General features: G+C 46.9%; 2 protein-coding genes across 7 annotated transcripts in view; both read right to left on the bottom strand.

The window, feature by feature from the left end:
• Window positions 1–1,301: 1,301 nt before the first annotated feature.
• MARVELD2 (MARVEL domain containing 2) lies at window positions 1,302–19,724 on the bottom strand. 2 transcript variants are annotated; one of them, XM_084801351.1, is made up of 7 exons: window positions 19,552–19,724; window positions 15,155–16,314; window positions 11,768–11,803; window positions 7,188–7,336; window positions 6,532–6,703; window positions 3,436–3,486; window positions 1,302–3,013 (listed from the first exon to the last, which is right to left on the bottom strand). In XM_084801351.1, the coding sequence occupies exons 2-7, from the start codon at window positions 16,298–16,300 to the stop codon at window positions 2,891–2,893; spliced, it is 1,677 nt and encodes a 558-aa protein (XP_084657477.1). In that variant the 5' UTR covers window positions 16,301–16,314; window positions 19,552–19,724; the 3' UTR covers window positions 1,302–2,890. The 2 variants fall into 2 exon arrangements, with proteins under 2 accessions (XP_084657477.1, XP_084657476.1); XM_084801350.1 differs by lacking the exon at window positions 19,552–19,724 and adding an exon at window positions 19,222–19,545.
• A 102-nt stretch (window positions 19,725–19,826) lies between these two features.
• The window catches only part of RAD17 (RAD17 checkpoint clamp loader component), a 28,415-nt gene continuing 26,790 nt past the window's right edge, over window positions 19,827–21,451 (bottom strand). For all 5 annotated transcript variants that reach the window (XM_084801348.1, XM_084801346.1, XM_084801345.1 and 2 more), the window contains exon 17: window positions 19,827–20,534. In XM_084801348.1, the coding sequence (XP_084657474.1) occupies window positions 20,258–20,534 (277 nt within the window). In that variant the 3' untranslated portion in view covers window positions 19,827–20,257. The remainder of the gene's footprint in view (window positions 20,535–21,451) is intronic.

Raw genomic sequence — 21,451 nt, 5'->3', positions numbered from 1 at the left:
TCTCAAACTCAGACATCTGCCAGCCTTTGCCTCCCAAGCTCCAGAATTACAGGCTTGTGTCATGGCAGGCCAGCTTTTTATTTATTTTGGTTTGGTTTTTCCAGGCAGGGTTTCTCTGTGTAGGCCTGGCTGTCCTGGCACTCTGTAGATCAGGCTGGCCTGGAACTCAGAGAGATAATGCTGCCTATGCCTCCTGAGTGCTGGGATTAAAGGTGTGCGCCACCACCGCTGGGCCAGCTTTTGTCTTGATTTATTGCTCTTTTTTTTTTTTTTTTTTTTTTTTTTTTTTGGTGAGTCTCCTGCTGTCCTGGGTCTGGCCAAGCACACCAGGCTGGGAATCAGCCTGTCTCTGACTCTCTAGAGCTGGAATGACCCAGGCCTCTGGAAACTCACCTTGGAAGCACACTGATGGCTCTCTTAGCCTGTTTCATTGCTTTTTATTTCAGGCCTAGCAGGCCTGGAAGTTTCTAGGACATTGTACCTCTGACTGGTGCTGGGATCTCAGGCATGCATTTCCACGCCTGGTTTGCTATTAAGTTCTTGTAAAGCGGAGAGGAGAAAACACTAGGTCACCTGAGCACTGTGACTTATAGGTGTTTGTGACTTTCCAGTTTCTTTTCTTTTTAAGAAAGTGTTTATTAGACTGGTGGTGGAGGAGGTGGTGGCAGTGGTGTGTGCAGAGGCAGAGGTAGGCGAATCTCGGAGTATGAGGCCAGCCTGGTCTACAGAGTGAGTTCTAGGATAGCCAGAGCTACACAGAGAAACCCTACCTCGTTTAAAAAAAAAAAAAAAAAGCAAAACAACCCCACATTTATTTTATTTATTTTTTCAAGACAGGGTCTCACCATATAGCTCTGGCTAGGGAATTCACTATTTTTTGTTATTATTTTTTAATTGTATGTGTGAGTGTGCCTATGTGGGTACGTGCAGAGCTGGGGGAGGCAGAGGCGGCAGATCCCTTTGGAATTCCAGGTGGCTCTGAGCAAGCAGATGTGGATGCTGGGATGAGACTTCAGATCCTCTTAAGAGCTGTATGTGCTTCCAGATACTGTCTCTCGAGCCCCCCAATTTATTTTCTGATTAAGGAAAAGTATTTTCAGCTGGGCGTGGTGGCGCATTCCTTTAATCCCAGCGCTGTGAGTTCAAGGCCTGCCTGGTCTACAAATCGAGTCCAGGACAGCCAAGGTTAACACAGAGAGACCCTGTCTCAAAAAACCAAAAAAAAGGAAAAGTATTTTTAATAGCATTTCCGGTGAACACGGGGATGTTTGAAAACGAACCAATAAAGAAAACACACAAAATGGAAGGTAACTGACATTTTAATACAGCTATGCCTTGATATAACATAAAAAAAAAAAATCAGTGCTACAGCATAGGTGTTAAAAGATTAACATTTATAATTGTAGTAAAATAAAGTTTCACAAAGATACATGTTTTTACCACTTAATTTTAATGGTAACCTAAATTTTTTAAATGTACAAAATGGTAATATCTTACATTAATATTTTTAAAAAGGGGAGGGGGGCTTGCTTTGTAGTCCAGCTGGCTTTGAACTTGACATCCTCCTGTCTCAGCTCCTGAGTGTTAGTTAGCATGGTGTGTACATGCCACCGTATTTACTTATTTGAAAGTACTTGTGTTTCTCTCCTTCCTCCTCTTTGCCTTGTGTTCTTTGTGTTTGTTTGTTTGGTTTGTTGGTTGGTTTTTCAAGACAGGGTTTCTCCACATAGCCTTGGCTGTCCTGGCTTTGTAGACCAGGCTGGCCTCGGAACTCACAGAGATCTGCCTGCCTCTGCCTCCAAAGTCCTGGGACTAAAGGCGTGTGCCACCATGCCCGGCTGGCTTGTTTCCTGTTCTGAGACAAGGTCTCACTGTAGAAGGCCGACTGCAAGAGTAATGCCAGTTTCACTGACAAAGACAAGCTGGGTCATCCGCCCCTCAACGACTTCTTTTTTAAAAAAACATTCCTTATATATATTTTTTCATATTAAAAAACAGCAAAACTCTCGGGAGGCAGAGGCAGGCAGATCGCCTTAAGTTCGAGGCCAGCCTGGTCTACAAAGTGAATCCAGGACAGCCAAGGCTACACAGAGAAACCCTGTCTCAAAAAACCAAACCAAACCAACCAAACAAACAAAGAAAAAACCAACCAACCAAACAAACAAAGCAAAACATTTCTCAAGGCTAGACTTTCAGCCAAGATGACTCTTGGTAAAATAAAGTGTGCAAATGAGGGAATCTAAGCACCTGGAAAGGTGGGGTCCACGTGTGCACAGGACAGGCTGAGCTGTGGGGCATGGGGCTATGTATGCATGGTGAAACGTCTGCTTAAGGCTACATGTGCGTGGCAAAGGCAAAAAACACAAAGATAAAATTATGGAACACGAGCCTTTGGTTAGCTGCTGACGCTTGCTCACTAAGAACTGCTACTAGAGACTTGTGCTGAGTAGCTCGCCCATTTCAGCAACTCCCCCACCCCCACCCCCACCCTGCATGAACGCGGTGCTTACACAGTGGCAGGCCCTGCTGTGGATGCTTAAGGAAAATGAGCACGTCATAACTGCCCTATGAGGTAGGTACCGTTTTACAGAAGAAACAGGCACAGATGGCTAATCGACTCGCCTAAGATCACAGAGTGTGTGACCACTGATCTCGGCTTCAAGTCCTTGTTAATGAGAAAAACATGACACTGGGCACAAGTGGACCCATGGTCGCTCCCGTCTCGGTAAAGGCCCCTCGTGGGTTTGACTTTGTTTTGAAATGTTTGAGCAAGATCACACTGTTTTAACCTCGGAGGGGGTTAAGCCGAGCAGAAGCTGACCTGGAAGCATCTGCTCCTCACCCAGGAGACCAACGTGTACAGGCAGTGAATAAACAGTTTCAGCAGGGTCTAAGGATAACCTTGCGTGTCCCAATTCATTACTTTATCATATTCTTGAATTCTTTGCTTTATGTGTGAAAGTTTGTTCTTGAGGTAATCACAGCGCTCCTTTTTTTCCAGAAATGAAGGATCCTATGGAAAAAAACAACAGTCAGTATTGGGTACCTGCTTTCCTCAGTGACTAACTCACAAAGAAAACAGCATGCCACGGCAGAATTAACCCAGAGATACAGCCCGCATAGTTAGGACAACAGTCACACTTTCTACTCTCAACACAAAATACCCTATGTTTTAGGTTCACAGCAAAACCAAGGGGGAAGGTACAAAGTAGAGGTATCTTTAGTAGTCAAAATACACAAAAAGGTAAGTGAAAGTATATGAATAAACATCCCTCCCATACTTTTTCCAACTCCACCCTTCACGGGATCTCACAAGTCAGTAGACTCCATGGAGACACGTTTAATAATTCAGCTTAACAGAAATCGGAAGACTGCCACTTTATCACCAGTGTACCAGGACAAGAACACTTTGACCAAGAAAATTATTTTACTCACGTTCTTTTTTTTCCTAAACTCTTCATGAATTCTTGAAATTCTCTCGTGTTCCTAAAAATAATAATATATTTTTGTTTTGGTTAAAACATGTTTTTACAATCCTAGCACTCAGAGGCAGCGGCAGGTGGATCTCTGTGAGTTTGAGGCCAGCCTGGTCTATAAAGTGAATCCAGAGAAACCCTGTCTTGAAAAAAACAAAACAAAAAAACAAACAAACCCATCACCTCACCACCCTCCCACCCCTGCAAAAAAAAAAAAAAAAAAGCCAGACAGTGGTGGTGCACACATGCCTTTAATCCCAGCACTCGGGAGGCAGAGGCAGGTGGATGGCTGTGAGTTAGAGGCCAGCCTGGTCTACAAAGCAAGTCCAGGACAGCCAAGGCTAACACAGAGAAACTCTGTCTTCAAAACAAAATAAAATAAAACCAAAAAATCCCCCCCAAAATAAAAACAAAACATGCATTTACTCAAGTCATGTCGCAAAGCATACTGGGAATCAGAACAGAAAATTATTTTGCCAAGCGCGGTGGCACACACTGGTAATTCTGGCACTTGGTGGCAGGCGTAGCACCATTATGAATTCAAAGTCAGCCTGGGATACAGAAGGAGATCCCGCCTCAAAACCAAACCTCCCTGTAACCTATTCTAGCTCCCCTTTTGGCTTTTGTTAGAATAAGTCACCAGACAGACATTTGCACACTAACTACCTGCCAGGCGCTGGCCTCCAGGGAGTGTGACAAGCAGCCATGTGACCCTGGGAATGCCATTTGTCCTAACATTCCTTTTCCCTGAAAAGCACCTCAAATGGTTGTGTGTGTATGGGGGGGGCACTTGGTACATAAAACCACAGCACTGGCTGGTACCATCATCTCCATGCTCCTTGGAAAGCGCCTTGTTGTGAATTCTCATGTGTTGGGAGTAAGAGGCTGGAACTCCTAAGAACAGCTAGTGTAAGGTTCCTTCTAATTCTACTAGAAATCTTATAGTAAATATACGATTTGTGAAGAGACTGACTCCCTAATACAACGATGATTACGAAAATGTTTGCATTTCTCCATGAACGCCTTGTTTTTCCTTTTTCTTTTTTCCTTACACAACTTTTTGTTTTGTTTCGTTTTTGTTTTTGTTTTTTTGAGACAGGGTTTTTCTGTGTAGCCTTGGCTGTCCTGGACTCACTCTGTAGACCAGGCTGGTCTCAAATTCACAGCGATTTGCCTGCCTCTGCCTCCTGAGTGCTGGGATTAAAGGCCTGTGCCACCATGCCTGGCATCGTCACACAACTTTTTGTTGTTTTGCCTCTTTTATTGTTTGGTTTTTTTTGAGACAAGATTGCTCTGTGTAGCCCTGACTGTCCTGGAACTCACTCTTTTGCCGAGGTTGGCCTTGAGCTCAGAGAGCTCCAACTGCCTCGACCTACTGAGTGCTAGGATTAAAGGCGGGGGGGGGGGGGGGGGGGGGGGGGGGGGAGAACTACATAACCTCTTGTGAGACAAGGTCTCACAGTTTCCTTGGCTTAGAGCTCCTGAGCTCAGGGCCATCTTGTTTAGGTCCTAGGCAGCTGGGACTGCCGGCTTCTGCCACCACACACGGCTCTTCTCCCACAACCTCTACACTTGTTTACCCTTTTGGATCTTGAATTGTTTCCAAACGGTAGTAACTGACACAGTATTTCAGCATTTGCTGGATTTATTCTGTTCTTAAAACAATGTTTCTTGTTTGTTTTTTGAGATAGAGTCTCACTATGTAGCCTGGAACTCAAGAGATCCGCCTGCCTCTGCCTCCCGAGTGCTGGGATTAAAGGCGTGCGTCCAGACCTCCCGGCCTTCTATTCCCATACTTTCTGCCTCCACTGTGGCTTTCCTCTTTGCTCTAACCCTGGTGGTCACTCAGATGGGGGGGTGTCTAGGGGCTCAGCACGGCTCTGGGCCGTCTCCCCAGTACTCTCTTCCCTTTGGGACTGAGATGGGTGCGAACTACACTGTCCCACAACCACTCCTGGATTTGTTCGACTTTGAGTGTGGGCTGAGGATGACAGTGGCTGCCTACCATACACAAGACCTGAGTTTGGTCCCCAGCACTTGATTTTTTATTGTTGTTTTTGTTTTTGTTTGGGGGTTGTTGTTTTTTTTTTTTTTTTCCAGACAAGGTTTCTCTGTGTAACCTTGGCTGTCCTGGACTCGCTTTGTAGACCAGGCTGGCCTCGAACTCACAGTGATCCGCCTGTCTCTGCCTCCTGAGTGCTGTGAGTAAAGGTGTACGCCCCATACCCTACTGTCCCCAGCACTTGGGGAAAAAAAAAAGACAAAAAGAAAATAGTGATGGCAAAAGACATTAAGTTAAATAATTTGTTAAGCTTTTTCTTTTCTCTACTTTTCTCTCTTTTTTTGTAGCACTGGGCTCAATCGTAAGTAGCACTGGGCTCAATCGTAAGGTCTACTGCATACAGTGCTCTACAGATGGGGTGGAAACGCTGCTTTGCTACCCCGAAGATCTCAGACACTTTCCCAGACAGCAGATACAGAGTTGGGGGATCTTCAGACCATGCAGATTTACTCCTCCCCTCCACTTCGGCCTCCCTCCACCACCGACCTGTTGTTCCTCCCACTTCGGCCCCCCTCCGACCCCGACCTGTTGTTCCCCCCACTTCGGCCCCCCTCCACCACCGACCTGTTGTTCCTCCCACTTCGGCCCCCCTCCGACCCCGACCTGTTGTTCCCCCCACTTCGGTCCCCCTCCGACCCCGACCTGTTGTTCCCCCCACTTCGGTCCCCCTCCGACACCGACCTGTTGTTCCCCCCACTTCGGCCCCCCTCCGACCCCGACCTGTTGTTCCTCCCACTTCGGCCCCCCTCCGACCCCGACCTGTTGTTCCCCCCACTTCGGTCCCCCTCCGACCCCGACCTGTTGTTCCCCCCACTTCGGTCCCCCTCCGACCCCGACCTGTTGTTCCCCCCACTTCGGCCCCCCTCCGACCCCGACCTGTTGTTCCCCCCACTTCGGTCCCCCTCCGACACCAACCTGTTGTCCCCTCCACTTCGGCCTCCCTCCGACCCCGACCTGTTGTTCCCCCCACTTCGGCCCCCTTCCGACACCGACCTGTTGGTTTGCAGAGTGATGAGGCAGCCTGCTCATTACCGCGTCCAGCTCGTCCAGCTTCCTCAGGATGGCCTGCACTTCCGCAGACAGCTCTTTGTACTCTGAAAACTGGTCTTGGAACACAGCTTTATAGCGTTCTCGGTCATCATCCGTCTGAATCACAGGATATTTTCTGAGGGGGGGGAAAAATCATAAATCAGAGTGACAACTTTTCACTGCGGGAGGTCTGTGGTAGCACTTGCTTAGCATGCTCAAGACGCTGGGTTCACCGGGCTTGGTGGCGCACACCTTTTTAATCCCAGCACTCGGGAGGCAGAGGCTGGCGGATCATTGTGAGTTCGAGGCCAGCCTGGTCTACAAAGCGAGTCCAGGACAGCCAAGGCTACATAGAGATACCTTTTCTCGAGAAAAAAAACACCCCACCCCACCCCACCCAAAAAAGACACTGGGTTCTAGCTACGAGTGGAAAAACATGGGGACTTTCACTAAACAAGCTGAATTGGGGAGGCGGGTCAGCTTGCTGTCCCCTCACTGGCCAGGCCTTTCTTCTTTTCCAGTGCATTACCATGGATAACAAACACATCCAAGTAAACGACCTTAAGCACAGTGGTGCCTTGATGACAAACTAGAAGACGGCCCAAATGAGGTGGACTCACGCCACATAGTCAGGCATCACGATGGGCTTAGGGATATGGCCGGGAGGGATGTGTCCACTCAGGAGTTCAGGAGTCACTTTTGTTGTTGTGCTCAACTCTTTGAAATTAACTCCTTGGTCTCTCTGTCTGTCACTGGTGGCCACTTCACACTGTAGGGAAAGAAAAGAAGAATAGATGTGTCCAAGGGAGTGGGGGGGGAGACCCATTGGGGAGAGGGGGAGTCCCACGGGAAGTCTCCCCAAGAAATTAGGAGAAAATGAAGAGGGAATAGGAAAAGTGGAAAAACAACAATCATTTAGAGTTCTGTGTCTTCTACACGCAAAGGTGTTCTCAGTGGGACAGCTGAACAGGCTCACATTTGGGGAGTGGCAGCATAAACATCTTCCTCTCCTAATCAGCATATTTCAAAAGCTGATGATGAGAGGGCCGTTGGTGCTTCATGACTATCTCCAGCACCTGGGAGGCCTGAGGCAGAAGGGTTGCCGTGAGTTCAAGGTTACCCCAGGTAGGGGCTGGTGAGATGGTGCAGCCAGTTAGGGTGTGTGGTGGTTCGGGTGAGAATGGCCCCTGTAGCTCATAAATTTGAATGCTTGGTCGGCAGTAAGTGGAGCTGTCTGGGAAGGGTTAGGGGGTGTGGCCTTGTTGGAGGAGGCGTGGCCTTGTTGGAGGAGGCATGTCACTGAAGAGGGAGTAGGAAGTGTGGACTCTGAGGTTTGAAAAGACTCTCATCCCAAGCCCTGCATGGTAGCACACGCCTTTAATCCCAGCATGCTAGAGGCAGGGGCAGGCAGATCTCTATGAGTTCGAGGCCAGCCTGGTCTACAAATGAGTCCAGGACAGCCAAGACCACGCCACACAGAGAAACCCTGTCTCAAAAAAAACCCAAAAAAACCAATAACAACAAAAGAAAGAAAGAAAGAATGAATGAATGAAAGAGAAAGCAAACAATCCATGTTGAAAGATGCTTTCTGCGGCTGGAGAGATGGCTCAGAGGTTAAAAGCACTGTCTATTCCTTCAAAGGTCCTGAGTTCAATTCCCAGCAACTACATGGTAGTTCACAACCATCTATAATGAGATCTGATGCCCTCTTCTGCAGCGCAGGCATACATGCAGGCAGAACACTGTATAAATAATAAATAAATAAATCTTTAAAGAAAAAAAAGAAAGACACTTTCTGCAAGGTATATTGGCACACACTTGTCTCAGCACATGAGAGACTGTGACTAGAAGATCAGTTTGAAGCTAGCCTGGGCTACATAGCGAGATCTTGTCTCAAAACAAAAACTGCATAAAACAACAGTGCTCCAGAAAGCAGCTTTTCTGGTGTCAGTCAGTCTTTGAGAGTCGCTTGCTCTGCCCAGTCTGAGGACAAGGAATGTACTTAGCTCAGGGTGTGAGTGTTCTCAAACTGTGGCCTTGGGGCTCAGGGAGACCGATAGGCAGGGCTCCAGCCACGCCCTTCGATAAACAATATTACATGTTTGGGAAACAGAAAAGAAAATGGCTGGGGCAGGCTTCGAACAAAGCCAGCAGAAGGGACACAGGAGTGGCAGATGCAGAGGATTCTTCTAGAACAGGGAGCCAAAGGTCGTTCAGCATTCAATTGCAGTGCTTGCAGAATACCAGCCAAGGATGGCAGACAGCAGAGAAAGGGTTCAGGGAGGTAAGTAAACCCTCACCAGAAAAGTCACAAGTAAACTCGGCAAGTATTTGGTTTTTATGATGCTGGAGACTGAACCTTGAGGTTTAGAGCATGCCAGGTGAGTGTTCTGTCAATGCAGAGACTTTTTCCCCCCAAGACAGGGTCTCTCTGTGTAGCCTTGGCTGTCCTGGACTTGTTTTTGTTTGGTTTTTTGAGACAGGGTTTTTCTGTGTAGCCTTGGCTGTCCTGGAGTCACTTTGTAGACCAGGCTGGCCTCGAACTCACAGCGATCCGCCTGCCTCAGCCTCCCCAGTGCTGGGATCAAAGGCATGTGCCACCACATCCGGCTGCACAGAGACTTACTTAAATCAGTGCTTTCAATCTATGGGTCTTGACCCATTGTGTGTGGGGGGGGGGAGGGGGGAAGTGCTGAACAACCCTTTCACAGGGGCCGCCTAAAACCATCAAAAAACACAGATATTTACACTAAGATTCACAACAGTAGCAACATTACAGTTATGAGATAGCAACGAAAGTAACTTTCCAGAACACGAGGAGCCATGTTAAAGGGTTGCAGCGTTGGGAACGTTGAGAACCGCTGCTTTAAATGAACAACAAGCAGAAACCTGTTTACTCGAGTAGATATTGTTCACGTACTAAGCTGCCCTCAAGTTCTAGAAGCATACTAGAAATAAGCTTGATGAAGGAGGCGGGCAGTGCCAACCTCAACCAGAGGAAACTGGGACCCTGCCTGGAAACATGGCTGCTCTGATGCAGAAACTTCTTTCTCCTCCACTAACATCTTAAGCCTACCCACCCACCCCCCGAAAAGTAAAAGAATGCAATGAAGAATTTTGAAGCCTCGCCCTCTATTGCTATGGCAGCTTTTAGGAAGTCCTTTCTTCTCCCACTTCCCCACTTCCTGACTGGTCTTGAGGTTTGGTTTGACATTAGCTCGCTGTCAAAGCCACCAGCGATTACCTCACCAACACCACAGGCCTGGTTAGTGGAAGTTGTTAACCAGAGCAGGGAAAGAGATCTGGAAAGGAGAAGCTCCAGACCCACAAGCTAGACAGGAAGAGATCACATCACAACTAGCCAACGGGACCCAAAGCAAAACAAAACCAAAACAACAAACAAACAAAACACAGGAGGGGGCAGAATACCAAAACAGAGACAAGGATGTCTTGCTGATGCTGTTTGAAGGTGACAGTCCCCCATAGGCTCATATGTTTAAATACTTGGTTCCCAGTTGGTGGAACTGCGTGGGAAGGATTAGGGGGCGTGGCCTTGTTGCAGGAGGTGTGTCACTGGGCCTCAAATGCCCATGTCAGTCCCTGTGTGCCTCCTACTCACTCCCAGCTGTTCCTGCCACCAGACCTTTCATGTAGCATGGACTCTAACTCTCTGCAACCGCGAGCCCCAAATTAAACACTTTCTTTTATAAGCTGCCTTGGTCATGATGTTTTATCATGGCAATTGATACCTCAATCTTTGGAGTGACTCATGGGGCTAAGCATTAGAGGAAGTGGTTGGGCTTTTTTGTTGTTGGTGGTGGTGTTTTTTGTTTGTTTGTTTGTTTGTTTTGTTTTGTTTTTCAAGACAGGGTTTCTCTATGTAGCCCTGGCCATCCTAGACTCACAGTTTCACCCAAGTGAAACTTTAATCCCAAGTGTGGGATTAAAGGTGTACACCACCACTACCTGGCTTAGAGGAAGTATTTTGGTTTGAATAAGTGGATTTCTATTGCATGGTGGCTCTTTAGCATTGAACTATCTGACAGGAGATTTCTTCGTGCCAGCTCAGGGAGCCTCTACAAAATGCACTGCCTTGGAGCTCAGCAACAGCTCTTAGGCATACAGTGCCCATGCCCTGGTCAAAGACATGAATTTGGACTGGATGGCAGAGTCCATAATGAACTATTTTTCTAGGTTAAAAAGATTCAGGTAAGGCCGGGCGGTGGCGGTGCACGCCTTTAATCCCAGCACTTGGGAGGCAGAGACAGGTTGGTCACTGTGAGTTTGAGGCCAGCCTGGTCTACAAAGTGAGTCCAGGACAGCCAAGGCTACACAGAGAGACCCTGTCTCAAACAACAAACAAAGATTCAGGTAAGAACCACTCATTTTGTGTGTTTGCTTGTTTTTGAGACAAGGTTTCACTCTAGCCCAGACTGGTCTGGAACTCACTATGTAGCCGGGGCTGGCCCTAATCCTCTCGAGTTAACCTCCTGAATGTGGAATTACAGGTTTGAGCCACCAGGCACTACACAGGCACCAGTCATTTTCCTTCCTTCCTTCTTTCTTTCTTTCTTTTTCTTTCTTTTCTTTTTTTTTTTTCCAAGACAGGGTTCTACTGTGTAGTCTTGGCTATCACGGAACTCTCTTTGTAGACCAGGCTGGCCTTGAACTCACAGAAACCCGCCTGCCTCCGCCTCCCGAGTCCCATAGCACAGGAGGCAGAAGCAGGAGATGAAGGAAATGCCAGCCTGGGCCACACAGCGAGAACTTATCTCAGATAAACAAGTATATGAGGGCATATGAGGAAGACCAACAGCGTTCACTTACAAAAACATTCCTGTAACATAATGAAAAGTGGCTGTAGGGAAGACGGCCTAATTTGGTCCTTTCAGTATTGGAAAAAAAGCTGCAAGTCGGACCTGGAGAGATGGCTCAGCAGTTAAGAACATTGGCTATACTACCAGAGGACCAGACTTCAATTCCCAGCATCCACATGGCACCTCACAACTGTCTGTAACTCCAGTTTCAGGGGATCTAACACCCTCACACAAACACACATGCAGGCAAAATCACCAATGTACATAGTATACAAGCTTAGAACCATAGCTTCACACATGGATGCTTCTAGTGCCAACAAATATTCACCAGAGATAAGTGTTTAGCAAGTGTACAGATACAGCATAACTTAGAGTGTTCTCACCATTCTCCTTTTCGATGACAACGACGGGTCATTTATCTGGAAAAACAAGAACAAAGCAGTTAAAGTGATTTCAAGGGCGGGTGGCCCAGCCAACTACAGCAGTTACTGCCCTGGCAGGGACTCACAACTGCCTGTTAACTCCAGCACCAGGGGATCCCACGCCCTCTTCTGGCCTCTTTGGGCACTGCACACACAAGTACACATTGTATACACAGACAACACACACATAAGTAAAAACAGAAACTATTTTGCAAATGTTTGCAATCTCCTCCAATCTCAGTTTCTAGAAGGCAATCCTCTACTTGATACTAGTTCCCCAAGTTCGTTTGCTCATATATCTTCATCTACTTCTTCTCCTCCTCCTCCTCTTCTTTTTCCGAAACAGGGTTTCTCTATGTAGTTTCGACTATCCTGGACCCGCTTTGTAGATCAGGCTGGCCTCGAACTCACAGCAATCCACTTGCCTCTGCCTCCCAAGTGCTGGGTTTAAAGGCGTGCACCACCACCACCCAGCTCGTTTGCTCATTTCTCTGGACAGGTGGGAAACCCCAGTGGGGAACCAGAGGATGACAGGTAATTGTGGTTCCTATTTACCAGGGGCGTACAGAGTACTCGGAGATATGGGGAAAGTAGGTATTGTTAGGTAAATTTCTTGGATACTACCTAGATTTTATTGATTTCTGGTTATTTTATCTTGGATGATTAGATTAATTTTGTTTTCATTTGTTTTATGAGCTATGATCTTGCTATGTAGCCCAGACTAGCCTAGAACTCACTGCATGGGATCAGGCTGGCCTTAATCTTGCTTCTGCCTCAAGTGCTGGGATTACAGGTATGACCCATCATGGCCAGCACCTGCATAATTAAAAGTTGATATACTTTTTTTTTTTTTTAATTATGGTGGCTGGAGAGACAGCCGTGGGTGCTGGGAACCGAACTCTTATATTTATGGTTGTGAGCCTAGCCTTTTTTGAGCCATCTCTCCAGCCCAAAAGTTGATATACTTACTTTATAAAATTAATAGAAAAAACCCAGAGGCTATTATATCACCTTCAATAATTTAAAATTTAATTCAAATTTAATCAAATATTGTAAAAAAAAAAACTTATAGAAAGTTTTTAAGATGAACATGCTGGGTTACACCTGTACTAGTTATAAGCCATCCTGGAGTACACAATCGATCTGAATCGAACCTGGGCTCTATATAGTAAGACTTCCTCTCAAAAAAAAAAGTAAGTTGTGGGGGTTTTGTTTGTTTTCAGGACAGGTTTTATCTGTGTAGCCCTGGCTATGCTGGAACTCGTTCTAAAGACCAGGCTGGCCTCAAACTCAGAGATCCACCTGCCTCTGCCTCCCCAAGTGCTGGGATTACAGGTGTGAGCCACCACACCCGGCTATGAGAAGTTTCTTGATTAACACATTAAGTGTTATAAAAACCACCTGCAGGGCCAGGATTGGTGGTGTACAACTTTCACCGCAGCAGAGGCGGATGCAGGCAGCTCTATGTGAGGTCCTGGTCTACATAGTGGGGTCCAGGCCAACTGGGGCTACCCAGTGAGCCACGTCTCAAACAAATATGTGTCGCATTCATAGTGGAAAAAAAAAAGCTGAAGATGTGCTCGTAAAGGGACAGGATTTAATCTTTATTATACATGTGCAATTTTATAGAATCCAGAAGGACTTGGAGAATGTAGGAATGGAAAATTTTACGATATAAGTTGGTTTAATTAAGAACCAATTTTAGGCAAATAGTGATATTTTCAGTGGAATAGGGGGAGACAGTGAAATATCAGCTTAGTTCAGAGCACCCTAAAGCAGTACAACCTACCTAATGTTTGCTATTGGCAAACTCAAATAAGTTTAATGGATTTTTACATAACTCACTAGGTATTGCCATCATTTTTCCTCTATATCATTCCCACTGTGTTTTTAATTAGTAAAGAAAGAAAAAGCCAGGTGTGGTGGCGAATGCCTTTAATCCCAGCACTCAGGAGGCACAGGCAAGCGGAGCACTATGAGTTCGAGGCCAGCCTGGTCTACAACAAAACCAGGACTACACAGAAAACCCCTGTCTCCCTCCCCTCCCGCCCCAAAAAAAGAAAGAAAGAAAAGCAAATTCAGTACTTTTTTTTCCAAGACAGGATTTCTCTGAGTAGCCTTGGCTGTCCTGAATTCGTTTTGTAGATGAGGCTGGCCTCGAACTCACATCGATCATGCAGCCTCTGCCTCTCAAGTGCTGGGATCAAAGGCATGCGCTACCACACCCAGCTTAGTACTTTTATTATTTTGGAATTTACATTCTCCAAAACAATGCGGAACCATCAAAGCCAGTATATAAACTATATATTTACCATAATTTATTTATTTAATGTTTATTTTTGATGCAAACATGCTCACCATATTCTTTTCTGGTTTTGCTTTTGGAGACAGGGGCTTCAAAAGGATCTCAGGCTGGGCTCAAACTGCGTGGCCCGGGCTGGACTTGAACTCACAGTCTTACAGCAGAGGTTACAGGTGTAAGCCAGTATTCCCATTAGACACTCGCAAGTGTGTGTGTGTGTGTGTATGTGTGTATGTGCATGTGTGTATGTATGTGTGTATGTGTGTGTTTGTGTGTGTCCATCTGTTGGTGCTGGATCATAAGCCTATACATTACACAGGAAGAGTTAAGAGGGCAACTTAAGAGTGTTAGTCTTCAGGTGCCTTCTGCCTTCTGTTTGAGACGGGGTCTCCGTTGGCCTGAAAGTTTGCCATGGAGGGCCAGGCTACAATAGCTCTGGAGCTTCAAGGCATCCTCCTGTCTCCACCTCCCATCTCCCGGCACTGGAGAACAGGTGCACGGCAACATTTTTCACTTCTTACAGGGACCTAATGACTTCTCACCCGGGTCCTCACACTTGACTGAGCTCCTTGGCCTTACTCTTACTTCCCGGGGGGCTACGGTAAAGTGTGGTGCTTAAATGTTTACTTCCCTCCTGTAAATGAAACCCTGCGTGGGTTTCTATTACACTTTATCTTAGGAAAGAATCAAAGCTGTTCCCGAACTTGCTTTGATGATGAAGAGGCCATTTACTGAGTGTGTTATTCTTTTCTACCCAAACCCAGTAGCCTCGTCCTCCTCTTCCCCTCAGCCAGCCAACACCACACAGCTAACAAGCCAGTGCGATGCGGTGTCTCTCTGCAGTAACAAGGCGGACCGCAGGATGGGCTACCCCAGGCAAAGTCGCTGTGAAAGGGCTTTTGAAATTCAGCTCACTTAAAATACATTACACAGATGCGGATACAGAATAACTGTGGCAAAGCTTGGAGGAGGGATGTGTGTTGTTTTTTAACCGGGAATAGAAAAGCAAAGGGAAGCAAAACAGAGGCGCCCGAGAAGCCACGTACCTCCTGCTGCCCCAGGTACTCCCGGTGTCTCCGAGCTGCCTCATGGCGCCACAGCTTTAGGCAGACCAGGGCGCTGACGAGATAAACTATCATGGTGACAAACAGAAAGATCATGGCAGCAATCTGACCTCCTTCTACGCGGCAGAACAGCGCGTTCATTGGCGTGTTAAATAATGGATAGGAGCACAGTCCGCCCCGGTTGGTGTCGTTCACGTAGACGATGGCTGCAGCCATGTACAGGATGAACAAGGCGACGTTAATCCCAAACTCCGTCAGGGGCCACCAGTTAGAGTCCAAAAGAATGGTGCGGTAATACATGGACATGCCAAGCACTAGGATAATAACAGTGGCGACCCAAGCCAATCCAGCCACCACGAGCACAAAAGGGGTCTTGGGGCCACTGTAGTAGTAGCCCCCATATGTATTGCCGAGGCTGCCCAGACCTCCCATGCCGTAGGGCTGCGTATAGCCGAACAGGTTGTACCATTCGTTGTCCTTGTGGATGTAAGCCGTGACACAGGCGAAGACGCCGGCCCCCAGAAGCAGTTCCACCACACCCAGGATTCTCAGCAGGCCTGCCCACGACTTCATGTAGGCGTACCGCAGGTTGTATTCCTCCACTTTCTCACTGTACGTCCGCGCCGTCTGCGTGTGCCGGTCTAGGGATGCATAGGGGTCGTGGTTTGGAAACATGGCGTCTGCCTCTTGCCGGGAATTAAAGGTGCCTTCTGACCCTGCACCGGAAGGGTCTTTGTAAGAGTTAGGTAGGCGGGGGTTCGCTGGAGAGGCCGGAGGCGAACACTCCACACCATCGGAGATGAATCTGATATCAGACACCGGCTTGTCCCATCCCGGGTCCTTTGTCTTCCCGCGGAAGAAGTTCTTCCAGGAGTCCGGGATAAAGCGTCTCACCGGCTTGAGGTCCGGTGCTATGGCTGGTTCCTCGGTGTCACTTGAGTCGAAGCCTGGGCCGAATGGTGGCTGTAACGGGAGAGGCGGAGGCGGCAGAGGATCTGCGCTCACAGCCAGCTCACTGCTGTGTAGAGACTGGAGGGTTTGTAGGGTACCATCTGGAAAAGGTGTGTCCCTTGGGACCTCACTATAGCCCCTGTCCCGAATCCTGGACCTTCCATCACCTGACGACATTTGTGATTTCACACCTATGGCCAAGATTAAAGTTATCACTTAGGCTTAGATACTATATCCTTCATAAAATAAAACCTGGTTATTTTATTCACTTAGTTACAAAACAGTACTCAGGTGACAAACATGGTTATAGCCAAGTATTACTGTATTTAAAAAAATGATAAACACATTTTAAATACATGTTACAATTAGATTATCCAGAAATATACTTAAGTATTCTATGACATTTTAAGTGTAATAAAAATTTTAAATATTAGTTTTGAATTTTATATAACAAAGCATTTACATATAATTCATGTCATACCCTATAGACAAATATAAAAACAAAACAAAACTTGGGCAAGCAAACATGCTCCCAAAGCATAATGTTTTTGTTTGCTTGTTTTTCTAGACAAGGTTTCTCTGTGTAGCCTTGACTGTCCTGGACTTGCTCTGTACACCAAGCTGGCCTCAAATTCACAAAGATCTGCCTGCCTCTGCTTCACAAGCGCTAGGATTAAAGATGTGTGCCACCCCCGCCAGGCTCCCAAATATAATCTTGTCTTTGGATAGCTAAATCAGCAAATACTCTTTATTATTATTATTATTTTTTTAAATTAACACACTTGCTTTGGAATGCCCAAGGAGCCATTAAAGAGGTCTTAAAACACAGCAAGCACTTGGCAAGAGGCCTTTCCCATCAAAAAAGCTAGCTGAGGGTTTACAACGATGGCTCAGAGGTGAAGAGCACTGGCTGCTCTCTTGGAGGACCCAGGTTCAATTCTCAGAACCCACATGGGGGCTCACAGTTGGCTGTAACCCAAGTCCAGGGTATCTGACGCCCTCTTCTGGCCTCTAGGGGGCTCCGTCCATGCAAGCAAAACACCCATACACACAAAATAATGAAGAATAAACAAAAAGATTAGCTTGCTTCTTTCCTCCTAATATCTTAACAGCTGGCACTAGATTTTAGAAATTGAGTCCTCAGAGGTAAACCCACCGCAGGCTGTGCTCCCCAGAGGTGTAAAACAGCAGTGGCTCTAACTGAGTACCACTGTTTCCAGAGCAATTATCTAAAGGCAATTTGCTGTTGCCATGGACAACCAAAGCATCTTAGGATGAGAATAATTAAAATATACCTGAAAACTTTATTTCAAAAGCACTTTGACTAAGTCTATTTGCCTTCCTTGAAGAAAACAATACCTAAATATGTATACAATAAAAACAAAACAAAGCTGGGCAGTGGTGGTGCATGCCTTTAATCCCACCGTTCGGGAAACAGAGGCAGAAGGATCTCTGTGACATACACTGCTAGGTTTGAGGCACACTGAATTTCTCCCTTCATCTGTTTATACCTTTTTATTGGCTATTCAAAGATATATGGTACTATCCTTGACATTATGACTAATTAAAATAGGTTCTCTTGAGCTGGAGAGATGGCTCAGAGGTTAAGAGCACTGACTGTTCTTCCAGAGGTCCTGAGTTCAATTCCCAGCAACCACATGGTGGCTCATGACCATCTATAATGTGATCTGATATCCTCTTCTGGCCTGCAGGCATACATGCAGGCAGAGCACTGAATATTTAATTAAAAAAATAAAAATTTTGAAAAAGAAAAAGAAAGAAAAAAAATTAAAGCATGGGTTCTCTTATCTTTAAGGTATTGGGCAATTTGGAAAGCCTAAGGCAAACTTTTACTTGTAAAATGGAGACCCATTAGTCAACAAAGATTGACTAAGAACCTCCCATGAGTCAGGCACACTAAGGTTGTATTTAAGTTCCCTGATTTTATGGGCTTTAAATTCTGCGGTGGTAGATGGTGAACAAAGGAAATGCATAATGTACTAATTTGGGGCCAAAGTCTTAAAGGGGGAGTGAGGAGCGCCCCGCAGGGAGTGTGTTATAATTTTAGCACGGGCAGGGAAGTCTCGGTAGAGAAAGTGACAAATACAGAACAGTGGAGGAGAAAAGCAGGCAGATGCCTGGAAGGACTGCTCGAGGCAAAGGGAACAGCTCAGGTGGCTAACATGCTAAGGAGGTACCCAGTGAGTGAGCTCACTACTGCAGCGGCAGAACAGGACGCAGAGCAGATGCAAAGCTGGGCCCTGACACATAAATCATCAGCCAAAAACATGTGTCCCAGGTTTGCCCACAGGCCACTCTAGCGGGAGCGTTTTTTCAGCTGAGGTGGCCTCTTCCAAAAAGGACTCTAACGCTTGTCAAGTTCACATAAAACCAGCCAGCACAACAGCAATTATTTTTGCACTTTTGTCTTTATCTCTTTGTTGTCCAAAAAAAAAAAAAAAAAAAAAAGGCATTTACGTTCAACACATGCCTAAGAATGTACAAGTAAAAGCACATCAAATAAACTAAACAAGGTTTGAGGTGTCTAGGTATATATGGTTTACAGGGCATACCGCTGGTTAATTTAACTCTTCAAAGTATGACTCACTGTAACGGATTAAGCTTGTCTTCACCTGTGGAAAACAGCTCGTTTGAGTTACACCAATTTTGTCATTTAAATAAAAAACAAAAACGTGTAGACTAGTAGAAGGGCAAACTGTCACAGCGCCGTTTTACCACATCTTGAAAATCTTAGGAATACGTATTCCCAGGCGTCTAACAGGTTGCCCCTGAGGCCCCCAGACTCCATCTAGCTCGCTGAGACGGCAGGTCTTTTGTTCGGTTGAAGCCAGGGACTTGGGAATGCTAAAGCTGTGGCCAGAAAAATGGTTCCCTGGGCGTCGCGAGAATCAAGCCTTGTTAGTTTACACTAGCAAATCGCCCCTTTAGTTGTCTCTATAAAGTTCCGCTGCCTCCAGAAAGTAGACAGCCTCGGGTACTTGGGGTGGGGGAGCAGCGGCGCTGCAGCCTCGGGCTGCCCGCACTCAGCGTTCCCGCCTGGCTCTCCCATCCAGTCCCGGCTCTACGGCTCTACCCACCCGGTGCGCGTCCCGCCTTCGCCTTCTTCTCTGGAAAATCCACTCTGGCTTCCGCCCCAAGGTGGCCGTCGCCCGGTCAGGACAGCAGGGAAAGCGGCGAGGGCGGCGCCACCAGGCGCCCGGAAGGACAGCAGCGGTCCAGCCGGCCGCACCTGTCGCTGCAGCGAAACCCGCCCCCCCCCCCCCCCCCCCCCGTCCCGAGGCCGGCGCGCACACGTGCTCCGGCTTCAGCCTCCGGGCGGGTCAGAGGCCGCTCCCGGGATGAGTGCCCGGGGCGACAGGCCCTCCCGCGGGCTCCGCGCCCCGACGCCGCACCGCGGCCCCACTCACCTGCGCGGCCGCCGGAAGAACGCGGGCTGCCGCACGCACCGAAACTGGGACCCGGCTCCTGGGGCGTGGCCGAGCCACAGCGCCCCGCCCGGCTGTCCCGGTGACTCCAGCGACCTCGCGCACCGCAGGTGCCCGCCCGCCGGCATAGCTCCTGCCAGGAAGCCAGCTGGGTGAGTACTACCAGCCCCTTCCAGTTTAGAACATCTGCTCCACCTGCGCCTGGACCCAAGGCAGACAGTGCACGCGTGGTAGGCAATGTTAAAGGACAAGAAAAACAAGACGAAATCCAACATTTTAATTTTGATATAAATTATGTAAATACTTTCCAGAAGTATCTAAAATATTCCACTGTACAACATACCAAAACGGTATCTGGGAAGCTAGATGCAAACTGTAAATAAGGCACAAAGTTTATTTATACTCATAATTGCATCCTAAATTGTTTTATAAATCACATTTACAACACCACATAAAAGTCTGTATATTCTGGATGACTCCTTCACATTATGATATTTAGCACAACATTCAAACATACTTCACACCGTGACCTCTCCTCTCTAAACCATACAGAGTGAATAAATACTAAACACTGAGTACTTGAGGCTTGCAATGACAGAGGGCAGCTGCTTGTCCTTCACCAGAGATGTGTGTGTTACTGCTGTTCAGGCACCAGCAGTCTCCAGCAGCAGTGGCTGGCAGGCTGTTCCTATGCCTCGTCGCTGTCACAGTCCTCTATTACTATGTCGTCGTCGTCTTCTTCTTCTTCCATGTCCACTTTGGAGGCAAAGGGCTGAGGCTGGCTGGCAGGCAGCTCACTCCCACTGTTCTGACTCAAAGGGAGAGACCAGGTTTCTGGTTCAGCAGTCTGAGAGGGTTCACTCTGAGCTTTCTGAGCAGGCTCTCCTCCGTCGCGCTGGAACTCATCCCCGGTGTCAGGGTCTACCAGCCCCAGCTCTCTGTCAGTCAGGGCTTCCATTTTCAACCTGCCAGATTCACAGTGCAGACAGACATCAATAATAACCAAATGAAATTCCTTTAAATTATAACCTAAGTGGTCTTTTCACTTACACACACACACACACACACACACACACACACACACACACACACACACCAAGGTGAATGACCAATTGTAAATAAATCCTTACTGCTCAAAGAGTGTGTTAATGTTTCCAGCAGAATCCCTATAGACTAACATTATGTATACATTTAAAAATGAACACAAACACAGAAATCTTAGGAAACATGAACGGGACTACATAGATCGTTCAACCTAATTTGTAATTTTAAAAACAGAAACGATGGCTCGGTGGTTAAGAGCACTGGCTGTTCTTCCAGTGGTCCTGAGTTCAATTCCCAGCAACCACATGGTGGCTCACAACTATCTATAATGAGATTGGTGCCCTCTTCTGGTGTACATGCAGGTAAAGCACTGTGTATATATGATAAATAAATACTCTTTTTTATAAAGTAGAAACTAAAGCTAGCATGGTGCTCACACCTTTAATTCCAGCACACAGGAGGCAAAGGCACGTATCGGACCTCTGAGTTTCAGGCCAGCCAAAACTACATAAAGACACCCTGTCTCAAAAAAAGAAACTAAACTAAAACAATGAGCCCTGGCCAGGTGTGATGGTACAGTGTGGAGTGTTAGCGCTCAGGAGGCTACATACAAGAAGAAGCTTAAGTCTAGCCTCAGCTATAGTAAGACCCTGCTTCAAAACAACAAAGCTATTGTTACCTTATTTTTCTTTTATTTTTACTTCATATTGTTACCTTCTAAAGTAGAAAAGCTGCTTTATTTTAAATTTAGTTTATGTCTATAGGAAGTCAGATACCCTAGTTGGAGTTGCACACAGCTATGAACTACCAAGTGCCGGTACTGGGAACCAAACTCAGG

Source organism: Acomys minous, assembly GCF_964271855.1.
Source record: "Acomys minous genome assembly, chromosome: 11".
Taxonomy (NCBI): Eukaryota; Metazoa; Chordata; class Mammalia; order Rodentia; family Muridae; genus Acomys; species Acomys minous.
This window is presented reverse-complemented; position numbering and strand designations above follow the sequence as displayed.

Bases quoted from the DNA above. Each gene is read 5' to 3' on its own strand.
- MARVELD2 (XM_084801351.1), bottom strand. From the start codon at position 16,300: ATGTCGTCAGGTGATGGAAGGTCCAGGATTCGGGACAGGGGCTATAGT. The intron at 6,704-7,187 runs GTGAGTCCACCT...CCCCCCCCTCAG, and splicing joins GTGATGCCTGACTATGTGGC to AAAATATCCTGTGATTCAGA. The intron at 3,487-6,531 runs GTCGGTGTCGGA...TATTATTTTTAG, and splicing joins ATCACTCTGCAAACCAACAG to GAACACGAGAGAATTTCAAG.